General features: G+C 33.7%; 1 protein-coding gene across 1 annotated transcript; it reads right to left on the bottom strand.

Annotated features, from left to right (window-relative positions):
- Positions 1-464: 464 nt before the first annotated feature.
- Positions 465-10,785, bottom strand: LOC126886424 (40S ribosomal protein S2). Its single transcript, XM_050653359.1, has 5 exons — positions 10,670-10,785; positions 10,168-10,220; positions 6,249-6,481; positions 5,825-6,058; positions 465-838 (listed from the first exon to the last, which is right to left on the bottom strand). The coding sequence occupies exons 2-5, from the start codon at positions 10,217-10,219 to the stop codon at positions 518-520; spliced, it is 840 nt and encodes a 279-aa protein (XP_050509316.1). The 5' UTR covers position 10,220; positions 10,670-10,785; the 3' UTR covers positions 465-517.
- Positions 10,786-13,821: the final 3,036 nt, after the last annotated feature.

The raw sequence follows: 13,821 nt of genomic DNA, 5'->3' as shown, positions 1-13,821 counted from the left end.
GTACTATGTATGTATACGTACATTATATATTATACATAAGAAATACATGTTCGGATTATCCGTGCCACCCTTCGGTCCCGAGCACGGATAATCGGGGTTCTACTGTACTTTTTTTTTGAAAAATGGACATTCTTTATCCTCCGACAAGATTTTAAAACATGGATCTAGCACGTTTTGATTTTATAGGCCTCAATTCTAAGAATCTCCTAAGTAGTTTTTAGATATCGTAAGAATTAAACCTTTATTGGTGTTGTCTCAATATGTATAAAATGTGACATTCCTTGTCTTTCCAATGTACTCTTCAAATAAAGTTATAAATTGTCAAACTTAATCAAACATTTTTAGTGGCTGCATTTTGAGCTAGTAAGTAGTTTTGATCTATTTTCCATTTTCTTTTTTGATTCTGTCCTAACAGTCCTTGTGAATACTGGATGATGAATGGATGATAAAATAATACAAAAATGTTTAAAGCTGTTATTATTTATTTTACATACAAAAGATCACAAAACACGTGAACTTAAGCAGTTTCCGCACGAGCTGGGCCAGTGACAGGACGGTGATTCTTAGCCAAGTAGTCAGCAAACTCTTGGTATGGTGTCTTAGCCAAAGCCATATCCTTCCACAAATCAGGTGTCAAGTAAGCATAGGTCTTTGCGATGGCTGCGTATGTAGCTTTGGCAAAGTTACCTAAAGTACCAGTGGAACCTCTAGCGGATGTGTAGCAATCTTCAATACCAGCCATCTGCAGAAGTTTCTTAGGAACAGGGGCAGAAACGATTCCGGTACCACGGGGAGCTGGGATCAAACGCACAGTAACAGAACCACATTTTCCAGTAACCTGCAAACAAAATTAAGAGAATTTAACATTTGTTCTGCTAATAAAAAAATTAAGAGAAAATCAATTGTATTGTTCAGAAATTCTTAGCCATCATTGAAACAAGTTTCTCTGGTGGAAACCGCGAAAGAAAAAAGTTATTCATCATGATATATGTAACAGAAAATAGTTCTTAAATTTCATTTTCAAACTGCAATACTTTCAATAAGTTTGAAGTATTTTAACCCACTTGATTTAAAAAAGAAGTAATGCTTTCAAAGTTTTGTTAAATTTGGGAAGAATTTCTTGACATTCTGTTCTTACTCCTTCCAATTCTTAACCTAAAATATTGTTTTGTTAAACAACTTGTAGATGTAGATTATGGTTTTTAAAGTTTTCAAATTATGTAAAGTGTTGTATCATTTCAATATTCTTCAAACAAATTTTAATTTTTTATATTAAAGCTTTTTTAGTTGTGTTTGTCAATGTTTTCCATTAGTATGTTTATAAATAAGTAGGTACCTTTTCTAGTATTATTTCCATTCGATATTTGATAATTATCTATTACGGTAGTATGTATTACAATAAATTGTACTCTGTTTTTACTTTTACTTAATTTCTTCTATCTAGATGAGCTTATAAGTACCTACATATTCTTGTGGTTTATTTTTCAATTTAATTTATGAGTATTAGTCTCTTATTGAATATAATGAAACAAACAACACATTAAACTTATTCTGAAATTATTTCTTGTGTCTTGCAACACAATGCTACAACCTATCAAATTCAATACATATATATCAAAATTGGAAATGATTGCTTTACTAAATTATTCCTTCCTTCAGATAATTTTCAACCCCCAGGAAGTTAAAGGTAATTTTTATATCTAAATATCAAGCTGCCATTTCCAAGTAATACATAACAATCTTTCTCTACAAAAATGTAAGCCGGATTATACCAAATTATCGAAATAATAAAGAAAGATGGTAATCAAATTTCTAACTTCTAAGAAAGGCATTGATGAATAGAAAGTTAATCCTTTGCTTGTTGCTTTTATTAGTATCGTTCACGGTAACGATTCCGTACTTGTCCAGGACAACTTCGCATGGGCACTTTAAAAAAGAGCGTTCTCTTTTTTAAAGTGCGCATGCGATTTTTAAAGTGCGCATGCGATTTTTAAAGTGCGCATGCGATTTTTAAAGTGCGCATGCGAAGTTGTCCTGGACAAGTACGGAATCGTTACTGCGAACGACACTATTCTCTTTCTCTTTGTTGACATACAAATTTGTTGCATTTGCATTTTTTTGACATTGATTTAGAAAGAAGAAAGGGACAACAAAAGGCTTCCTTCTCTAACCTTAATGTCAGATTCAGATTCGTTTATTCACGTCAATAACACAAGTGTTTAACACATGTCAATGTATGCAACCCTTCATTACATTTCGAATCAGAAAATTGTTCGTGGAGCGAAAAATCCTGAGCATGTCCAGGATAAGTTTATGTTGACGCCTGCGCATTGGAAACTAATCCCGAACTTACTCTGAATACGTTCGATTTGTACACCGCGAACACTGCTAATACCAACTTTGACCATGAATACTATGTAATTTGATATAAGAATACAAATCAGAGGAATAATATCAAACAAAGGATCAACTGAGGAAGATATAAAAAATAGACTAGGACAAACAAGAGACTGCATATGAAAAGTGAACCCGATACTGTGGGATAAGAACAGCATAAAAACAAAAAAGAAGAATATACAGTGGTATCTCGATATACGAGCACCCTAATATACAAGTGTTTTGAGATACGAGCCACTGAGCGGGCGATGTTTTGCTTTGAGATGAGAGCAAAATTCGAGATACGAGGAACAGCTTTTATTAAAATTCATGCCTCTTTTTGACTACCTATTTCTAACTTGAAGGAGGTGATAAATGGTATAATGCCAGCTAAGGGCGTTACAATTATTTCCAAGCTCCGGACCTCTCTCCATGAAAAGATGGAGAGACTACTCATGGTGTGGGTGGCAGAGAAGCAGCTTCAAGGAGGAACCTTAACACAAAGCAGAGATAGAATATGTGAGAAGGCACGAGCGATTTATGAAAGGGAGGAAGAAACAAATCTCTTTGGACAGTTTTTTAAACGAGCTGCAGATGAAAATGAGCAAAGTGTGACGAAAATTGTGAAGACAACTGACGAAAATTAGCGCTTCCATAAGCACCTCACCTCATAAATAAATGTTTCTTCTTGTAAAAACTATTTTCTTATTTAAATAACACTTAACAAAAACAACTAAGGTGGTTTTTTTGGGACTGGAACAGATTTTCAGTTAATTTCAATGAGGAAATTTGCTTTGATATACGAGCAATTTGACATACGAGCAAGGTTATGGGACGGATTACCCTCGTATGTCGGGGTACCTCTGTATACTACCATGACAAGAATTATCCTCACTTATGGGTGTGAAAATTAGACAATAAATAAGAAAACCAACAATAAAAAAGAGCAACAGAGATGAAATTCCTAAGAAGCTGCAGAGTAACAAGGAGAGATAGAATAAATAACACGAGATTAAGAGAAGAATGAACTCAGACATAATAGACTACATCGAACAGGGGAGATTAACCCGGTACGGACATGTCAAAGACCAGACCAAAATCGTTGGATAAACTGAATAACAGAGTGGAGCCAGATAGAAAAAAAAAAAGGAAGAGTTTCAGACTCTGAACATCCTTCAGAGATGAAGTGGACGAAGAGAAGAAATCTACAGGAAGGGGACTAGCAAGACAGAAAGAGCTGGAAAGAACGGTTGAGTGAAAGAATACAGTAAAAACTGTGGAAATCCTTAGTACATATTATTATACAGGGTGTTTCATTGGGAAACGGAAATACTTTAACGGTGAATAGAGGTCACCGAGCCGATTCTAGATTTACTACATTTTTTGCCCTGTCGACTTTTATAACTGAGTTACAGTTTTATCGATTTTGCCCATTTCTTTCATAAGCCATAACTTTAGAACCACCCTGTATATTTTTTTGATATTTGGTACACATGTCTCATTCGAAACCCAAACAACCGACATACTAACCATAAGAAAAATCCAGGTCCGGATTAACAAAAAATTATAAAGTAATTGTGACCTTAAAAGAACACTGCATATTCAAATTTTGAAAATCTGTTTGCATATTTGAAAAGAGCACAAAAAAGTAAGTTTAATGGTTTGCTTCAATTTTTCGGCCAGACAATTTTATGACTTTAATTTTGACATTATATTGAATTTTTTAAGAACTCTTGACATTAAAAAGCAGGTATTATTAACTTTTAGTTACAAATTATTAAAGTTAATGAATAAATACTCATTTAAGAAATAATCAATAATTATTTACCACATTGGAACGACTCAATTACTAATGACAAGAAAAATCCAGGTCCGGGTTAACAAAAAAATAAAAAGTAATTGTGACCTTGAATCAACACCCTGTATATTGAAATTTTGAAAATTTGTCAGCATATTTTAAAAGAGCATAAAAACTGTGATTAAAGGTTCATTTTAATTTTTTCGCCGTTGATTTAATTACATCAATTTTGAAAGTGTATTGAAATTTTAAAAAACTCGATTAATAACCAGGTATGTATTTAAATTTGATGTTAATGAATCAATACTTATTTTAAAAATACTTAATACTTATTTACTACGCTGGCTTCATGGATTCTCTGGATTTGTAGCTGTATGCACATCATTAAAAATTAGAATTGCAATTGGAATATTTTAATGATTTGGTAAAGAATTAAAAAAAAAGCTATATTTAACCAAAAAAAAAAGCTATATTTAACAAAAAAAAAAAAAAATTCATTTAAACAATTCAACATAAATTAAAAATATTTGAACTATAACAGTTGCTCAAAATGTCCGTTTTTGTTCGATGCATTTCCGTGCTTGCTTTAAAAGATTTCAAATCGATTTTCTAATTACATTGGGATTGTTCCTCATTTTTCTGGCAGCTTCTTGTGACCTTGACAAAATTATTCAATATGATTTCAAAATTACCCTAATTAAATTATCTACGCAAAAACTTGACATGCACCTTTTAACGCAGTTTCTTATGCTCTTTTAAAATACGCAAACAAATTTTCAAAATTTCAATATACAGGGTGTTGTTTCAAGGTCACAATTACTTTATAATTTTTTGTTAATCCGGACCTGGATTTTTCTTGTCATTAGTAATTGGGTCATTCCAATGTGGTAAATAAGTATTGATTATTTTTAAAATCAGTCTTTATTCATTAAATTTAATAATTTAGAACTAAAAGTTAATAATATCTACTTTTTAATGTCAGAGTTCTTAAAAAATTCAATATAATTTCAAAATTAAAGTCAGAAAATTGTCTGGCCGAAAAATTGAAGCGAACCATTAAACTTACTTTTTTGTGCTCTTTTTAAATATGCAAACATATTTTCACAATTTGAATATAAAGGGTGTTGTTTTAAGGTCATAATTACTTTATAATTTTTTGTTAATCCCAACCTGGAATTTTCTTATGGTTAGTATGTCAGTTGTTTGAGTTCTGAATGAGACATATGTGTACCAAATATCAAAAAAATATACAGAGTGGCTCTAAAGTTATGGCTTAGGAAAGAAATGGGCAAAATCGATAAAACACCCTGTAACTCGGTTATAAAAGTTGGTAGAGCAAAAAATGTAGTATATCTAGAACCGGTTCGGTGACCTCTATTCACCATTAAGGTATTTCCGTTTCCCAATGAAACACCCTGTATAAGACTACAAAGAACATAATTTGAAAGGGAAGAATACAAAAACAATGTTATTTTAACTAAAATTCTTGTTATCCGAAACAGCCTTACCAATTATTTCCGTTAGCAGAGGTTTTACTGCATTTTAAATTTTTTAACTATTGTTGTCAGTGAGATCATATTTTTCTGTATATAAAAAACATGTTTTTAAATGTATTTTCTATTTTTTACAGCTAAAATGAAAACTACATACCTTGCAAGGTACAGTGTGGGGTTGACCAATCTTGTTACCCCAGTATCCTCTTCGTACTGGAACGACAGACAGTTTGGCTAAAATAATAGCACCTCTGATGGCAGTTGCTACTTCCTTGCTGCATTTTACACCTAATCCAATGTGTCCTTTGCTATCTCCAATGGCAACAAACGCCTTGAAACGTGTACGTTGACCAGCACGAGTTTGCTTCTGGACAGGCATGATTTTCAATACCTATAGAAGAAAAAAAATATTGTAGCTGTGACGTTATAACAGTTAAAAATAAAAATTAATCTACAATGTATCAGTTATTTCAGGCCATCATTAGAACTGTTGTTCCTCTGGTGGAAACCGCGAAAGAAATAAATTATTCATCATGTAAATTTCTTATAACCAAAATAATTTTTAAATACAAAATATTTACCTCATCATTCAAGTCTGATCCAATGAAATGATCGATGATTTCGAATTCTTTGATTGGCAAAGAGAACAGGTAGATTTCTTCAAGAGAACGGATCTTTCCATCCTTGACTAAACGTCCTAGCTTGGTTACTGGTACCCATTCTTTTTGATCTTCCTTTCCACGACCACGTCCTCTGCCACGACCTCTACCTCGGCCTCTGGGACCACCTCTACCGCCTCCACGGCCACCACCTCCTGCAATTAATGTATGAAAATAAAGACCTTTGTAATTACAACAAAATGTGCTAAATCAGTGTTTCCTAACCGGTGGGTCACAGTGTGGCTCTTACAGTAGCTGAGTGGAGTACAGAATGGCACATCATGGGTGAGGGATGGGTCACGAATATGAAAAAACATCAGAAGGTGGGTCGCCAGACATAAAAGGTTGGGAACCACTGTGCTAAATGAATGAATTAATGTGATAAATGAACAAGTAATTCTTACCTAAAGAATAACTCCAGTCAACATTTATACTGCTTCTCAAAAAAACCAATGCAAAAGGAGTCCAATAAACATTGCACCATAGCCTAAATGAGCCATGTCTTGGAAATTATTTTTAAAAGTAATTAACAACAAATACATAAGAAATTAGACAAAGGCATAACTGATACAAAAATGGAATTTAGGAGAGGGCTGGCAACTTGGGATTCACTGTGTGCAGTGAGTGTTTCTCTGCCTTGACATGAATCAGTAAGTATAATGCCTGTTTCATTGATTTTTAAAAGACCTACCAGGTGAAAGAAAACAAGGAAGGCCACATGGAAAAGAACGCTAGAAAAGGAACAAGTTAATTTAACACGGAACGGAGCAAAAAATATTGCAAGGAACAGAAGAGTGAAAAAGATTAATCAATAAAATTGGATGGGACTCAAGCAATGGTGCATGAGGCTAGCAACCTCATCAGATCTTTTGCTTTGCTACTGACACACTGATGTGCCCTTTGCTCCAATATGGAGCTATCTAATTTATATACATATTGGAAACAAAAGACATGTAAATATATAGTAGAATACAAAATAAAACATTAAAACACAGAATACAAAATAGTAAGGCACAAGTAAAATCAAAAGAATAAACAGGTGGATCAAGGAAATAAAGATTGAAATAGACAGAATACAATAGTAAAAATATTAACATACAAACCATCTATTGGAAGTTGTTCGTTTATACAGCGAAGCGATCTCAAGAATTAGCATTGGCCAAGTCAGTGAGGGCCTAACAATAAACAGTGATCTGTAATTGATCTATAAATTAACGAAAAAAAATTATTAGGTTAATACCTCATCCTATTACTTGAATGGAACGTTTTTTTCTGTTTCCTGAAAAAAGTTGATTTGTGGATTACCTTTTCCCTTTCAACTGTTGATATTTATTGATTGCAGTGGAACCTCGATTATCCATCAGGGCACCGGACCAAGGGTATGACGGATAATCGAAAAGACGGTTAACAGAACATTAAAAAAATTCAAAATTCATAGTGCAGCTCTCAAATTTTATTTGTATGTTTTGTTTGACAATATAAGAGAGATTTGTGTTCGTACAATCTAATCAATTTGTCAGCTTCTGAATCTGCTTCCTCCGCCTCTGTTGCCATTTCAACGATTTCATCATCTGTCAACAATGGATAGCTTTTTGCGTCCTCATCACAAATTAACCATTCTTTTATGTCATCTTTACTGCCCTCCTAAGCCAAAAGGGCGTATGTTTTGTTTGACAATATAAGAGAGATTTGTGTTCGTACAATCTAATCAATTTGTCAGCTTCTGAATCTGCTTCCTCCGCCTCTGTTGCCATTTCAACGATTTCATCATCTGTCGACAATGGATAGCTTTTTGCGTCCTCATCACAAATTAACCATTCTTTTATGTCATCTTTTTAGGCCACGAAAACAAAACAGTTAATTCATTCTTAAAATATGGTGATAGCAAAACTGTACATTTCAGCGAATTTCACTTGGCCTATCGACTTATCGCACTACTCAAACAAAATGAATTTATGACTCTTTTTTTACTTCTGCAGTCAATACAACTTATGTACGGACCCTGACGGTTAATAGAGAGACGGATAATCGAGGTTCCACTGTACTGTCGAAGGCTGACATGATGAACCAAAAAAGATGAAACGCAATTTTTCTATTGACATTAATGGGTGTGAATCTGTCAGTTGACTCCTCCTATACTTTAAAATGTTACGCTTACAGAGATCAGTATTGCCAAACCTCTCATGTCTAGGTGGACACTTGACTGCCGATATACGATTCATTCTAGTCAGTATGGCATGGCATGCACGCTGTTATCGCTCATGTTGTTCTGAAGCTATTTCCTTGTGGCATTTTTTATTATTCTATCGCTCATAAGAAATACATGGGGCTATCTCCGCAATGTTCTATTCTAAATGTGAAATGCTCCATAGTTTAAAAACAGGGTACAGATAATACAGAAAATTGGCAAATATCTTCATACAAATACCATGGAGCATGGATCAAAGAATATACTGATCAAACAAAAGAAGTAACATGCCATATTGAAATTGTATGGTCCATTTTTTGAACAGAATGAGATAATGAAAACACAATATCAATAAAACACTCCGGATAAGAATGCTTTGTTATATTTTCTCCACCTTTGACAGATGGTATGGGGTTGAGGCATGGATACTGAAACAATCAAACTTTAAAAACGTAGAAGCATGTGAAACCTGTTCCTGACATCCTGAAAATCTCAAGGATATATTGCAAAACACATGGACCAGTTCTTGATCAAAACAAAACAATGTAAGTTTTAAATTCCATAAAAATCAGGAAGTTGGAATAGTTGGGAAACATTAGAAGTAGTGTGACCAACTAGCCCAAAAAATCCGGGACATGGTCCGAATTACGAAGTTGTGTCCCGGCACCCGGACAAGGCTTCCGGGCCATCCGAATTTTCAACATTTTGGTAAAATTCTATTATGAAATTTTGGATACGTTATTCTTCTAAGCATTCACATCAAATTGAATTGGTGGGACGAAAAAGTCGACAATTTCTTAAGTGTAATACTAATACCACATCCAAAACGGTGAACTTTTTTTCGTTTCTTCTATTTTAAAATGTATTTTAATTATCGTCTTCTGAAAAAAAAAAGGGCTGATTTTCATTGAAAAGTCCCGGATTTCAGGTATTTTTTCAGCCTTGTCCCGGATTCGACTCAATTGCGAGTTGGTCACACTAATTATAAGGTAAAAATACGAACTTTTAAAATGTAGGACAAGATCAAAGGCAGAAGAAGTGTAAGAAGGCATGAAATCTGTTGGCTCCGTGAATGGTTTGGATGTAGTTTAATTGAACTATTGAGGTGTGTAACCAACAAAATTATAATTGCCACAATGATTTCCAATCTCCGGATAGGAACAGAAGATGAGTAACTCAGAATTTAACAATTCAGATCGAGAAAGCATAATGAACAAGAATTATACCCTAAATCACTGGCGTGGTTAGCAAGGAATGGGTTAAATTAAATTGTGCATATATTGGGGACAATGCATAAAAAAAAAATCTCAGCTTTTATGACAAGAAATTAGAACAAAATCACGTGAGAATGGAAATATAATAAGAGAAAATAAAATAAATGAACTGTAAAATGAAGAAGTGATCCCTGAATGAATTATACCCTAACACTGGCGTGGTTAGCAAGGAATGGGTTAAATTAAATGGTGCATATATTGGGGACAATGCATAAAAAAAGACAAAATAATCTCAGCTTTTATGACAAGAAATTGGAACAAAATCACGTGAGAATGGAAATATAATAACGTCAAGAGAAAATAAAATAAATGAACTGTAAAATGAAGAAGTGATCTGTATGTTAGTCCGTAATTAAAAAGTTTTTATAACCATACTCACCAAAACCTCCTCGGAATCCACCACGTCCACCGGCTGGAGCTGCGTCCGCCATTCTGTAAATTATACCCCATTAATAATACTCAAAGAGATGAGTAAAATGTTAATTTCTATTTCTGTAAATATCAGATATTCTAGGCCATCATTGAGGATTCTCTCTGGTGGAAACCGCGAAAGAATAAAGTTATTCATCATGTTAAAGTATAGAATTATAAAAGTATTAAATCTTTCTTAAACTACAATAAATAATATGTTTTACGTTAAAGTTTGATGGAATTATTGAAATTGGTTATATATTTTCTGAAAAGGTGTATGAAGTGTGCGCCATTATGAAAGCCACGTGTTTTAGCAAACATAAAATATATTTATTTACTAATTAAATTATAGTACATTTATAATGAAAGAATACTTTTACTTCAATAAAGAAAGAACAAAATTTTTGAATATTTACAGATATAAAAAATATATACAAAATATTAAATAAAAAATTCTACTGGATACTCACGTTTAGTTCCTTCTTCTTCGGCTGTCAACGAAAGAAAGAAACGAGAAAGGAGAAACGGAAATCGTTTGGAAGCAAACGCATTTGACAAGATTTGTCGGAGGCATTCGATGAAACCGACAAGTTTGATTGGTTTTCGCAAATACATCCGATGAAACCGACAATTTTGATTGGTTTTCACAATGTTCATGTCAAAAACAAGCCAATCAAAAGGTTCGATGGCTGGAAGACAGGAAATTACGTAAATTTAATTCCCTTTCTTCTAGCATTGTTGTCAGGTGTGGTAAAAAGTACCTTACACTACATACAAATTCAATTATTTATTAAGGCCATCAAATAATTTGATCAAACAGTTTGAGCAAACTCAGGCCCGACCAGAGGGGGGGGCAGGGGGGGCAAAATCCCCGGGGCCCGGGGCCCAAGGGGGCCCGGGCCCGGCCGTTAGCAAATTTAAAAAAATTCCTTTTATTAAAATATTTTACAACAGATTGAATTTGCTTGCGGTTTTAATTATGAAATTATTATAAGGAATATTATGCATTTGGAAAAGGCAATATGCAAGAAATGCAAAACTTTTGAACAAGCTCGTGTCCCTTAATGTGACAAATCTTTTCCCCAATGTGTGCATTGCTCTTCGCATATTCCGTTGCCTACCATCAGTATCCGTTGCTCAGGCCGAGAGATCATTTAGTGTTTTGAGCCGAATTAAGAATTGTCTAAGATCTACTATGGGTCAACAACGATTATCTGATTTGGGACTGTTAAGCATAGAGTCGAAACTTGCAAAACTCTTTATTTCGACCACGTGATCCAAAACTTTGCGGATATGAAAGCAAGAAAAGTTATGTTGTAACTAACAGTTCTATTGTAAATAATTAAAAACAAAGTTTAATTGTCTGTTTTAATTTTCTTCTTTCCTGTGTCAATAGCATGAGTGTTCACTATTACATATCCCAGTTTATGAGATTTTTGGGAATTTTCGTTCAACTGGGTTTGGGGGGGGGGCCGGCCGGGTCTCATCCCCGGGGCCCGGCCTGGCTCTGGGCGGCCCTGAGCAAACTTGACGTACTTGAGGAAGTACGTCAAAGTGACGTCACAATTGCAGTTTTTTTGAAATTCTAAGCCCCGTATTCATAGTCGGTACTCAAGTCTGAGTCGATGCTTAAGGTCGACCTTAAAAAAATTTATATACAAATTTGTATAAGAATTTGTTCAAGGTCGACCTTAAGCATCGACTCAGACTTGAGTACCGACTATGAATACGGGCCTTAAAATCTGTGCTCTCACTATCAGGCCCGTATTCATAGTCGGTACTCAAGTCAGCGTCGATGCTCAAGTCCGACCTTGAACAAATTCTTATACAAATTTTTATACAATTTTTTTCAAGGTCGACCTTAAGCATCGACTCAGACTTGAGTCTCGACTATGAATACGGGGCTCAGTCTAGTTTGATCAAATTTTTTGTCTTGAGTTGTCTAACTTGTTTGTACTTTATTTAAAATTAAATTTTTTCATTATTATCCACAATGAACACTCAGGATGTGACGTCACTAACTGTCACTTTCAGTTTGCTCAAACCAGTTTGATCAAATTATTTGATCGTGGGACGCGGCCTTTATGTTAATCCATGATACTATAAATAACGTTATTTATAGTATCATGTGTTAATCTGTATGTAGACAATTAAAAAAATTCGGGCAAAAATGAAGGAGGTTCACAAATAAGCGGTTATATACTTTGGCAAAACTAATCCGGTTTCTTAGCCCGGGAGCATCGCGCGAACAATACGAATTTAGAACAAATTTTTATTTTATAGTACTTGTTTTACTTAAATAAAAAATGTTAAAAATATCTATTTCTAACAATCATTAAAGCTAATTGGTTTTCACGAAATCATCAATTAAATAAAATACCTACGCGGCCTTTAAGACCGCGTCCCACCATCAAATAATTTGATCAAACTCACGGTTATTAGACTTTATTACGGTTGTCTTGTCCGACGGTGGTGGGGAGACTTATATTTTTGACCTTACGTCACAAGAGTTTACATTCCCATATTTTTAAATTATTTTCGATCATTGAATGTGTGTTATTGTGTATATATGTGTATTATTTGTGTTATTATGAAATAATAAGACAAATAGTACACATTTTATCTTATACCGGGTGGTGAATCGTAAAAAGGGCCATAGGAAACTCAATGTAAAATTCTGAATTGTTGAATTCCTGCTTCCCTAATTATTCTACATCAAAAGTCATGAGATAATACTTGTAGAGAATTAAAATCTGTATTCAAATCAAAAGTTAAAATTGTTCTACGATTTAAATGCATTCCAAAATTTTGAAAAATATGATACATTTGCCACAATAGGTATGCGTGTAAAAGTAAGGCCACACGTTACTATTTAACTGACAGTGCTCACACCATTGACTGAATAAAAAAATCTTTATTATTAATCCTTTCTCCGCAACTGAGGGTATCTTATCAACTGTATTAGGGAGTTTTTGTGCACACAAATACGTAAACGTAACGCATCTTTTTGACATATACGCTTGCGCATTAATGGTTGAACTCCCGTATCGCGCTACGTATTACCTAAGGTTACGGGCTGGTACGTTAGGTTCATACGCATCCCTATCGAGCCGAAAGTCACCGAATGCACACAGGATCTTGCCCGATTACCTACCAAATGAACATTTCATCAGCGTACTACTCGTTTCTAAATTTAAGGTTATATTGGTTATTGGTTTAGTCTATTTGAGTAAAATTATTCTGTGTTTGTAATTGGAAATTGGAACTTCATAATAGATTTAAAATTTTATTGTTTTTAAGTTGTCTATTAATAAAGCAAAACAAACAAATCTTGTATTAATTTAAGAAATACAGTGATCACCACAATTAATAACTAGATAAACAAATGACCTAGTTTCAGTAAAATTTTCAAATAAATATTACCACACTATTTACATTATACCTACTGGAATTCTGATGTAGGTATACAATAATTTACAACTAAAAAGTAGGTATAAACAAAAATAAAAAATTTTAACCTAAGGAAAAATAATATTTTTATATTTAAATAGAAGCAATTAAAACCATACAATTTCATCATTCATTTATCTTTTTTTACATTTGTATATTAATTGTATATTGT

Source organism: Diabrotica virgifera, chromosome 6, assembly GCF_917563875.1.
Source record: "Diabrotica virgifera virgifera chromosome 6, PGI_DIABVI_V3a".
NCBI lineage: Eukaryota > Metazoa > Arthropoda > Insecta > Coleoptera > Chrysomelidae > Diabrotica > Diabrotica virgifera.
Note: the sequence above shows the minus strand (reverse complement) of the source record. Positions and strands in the feature narration are given on the sequence as shown.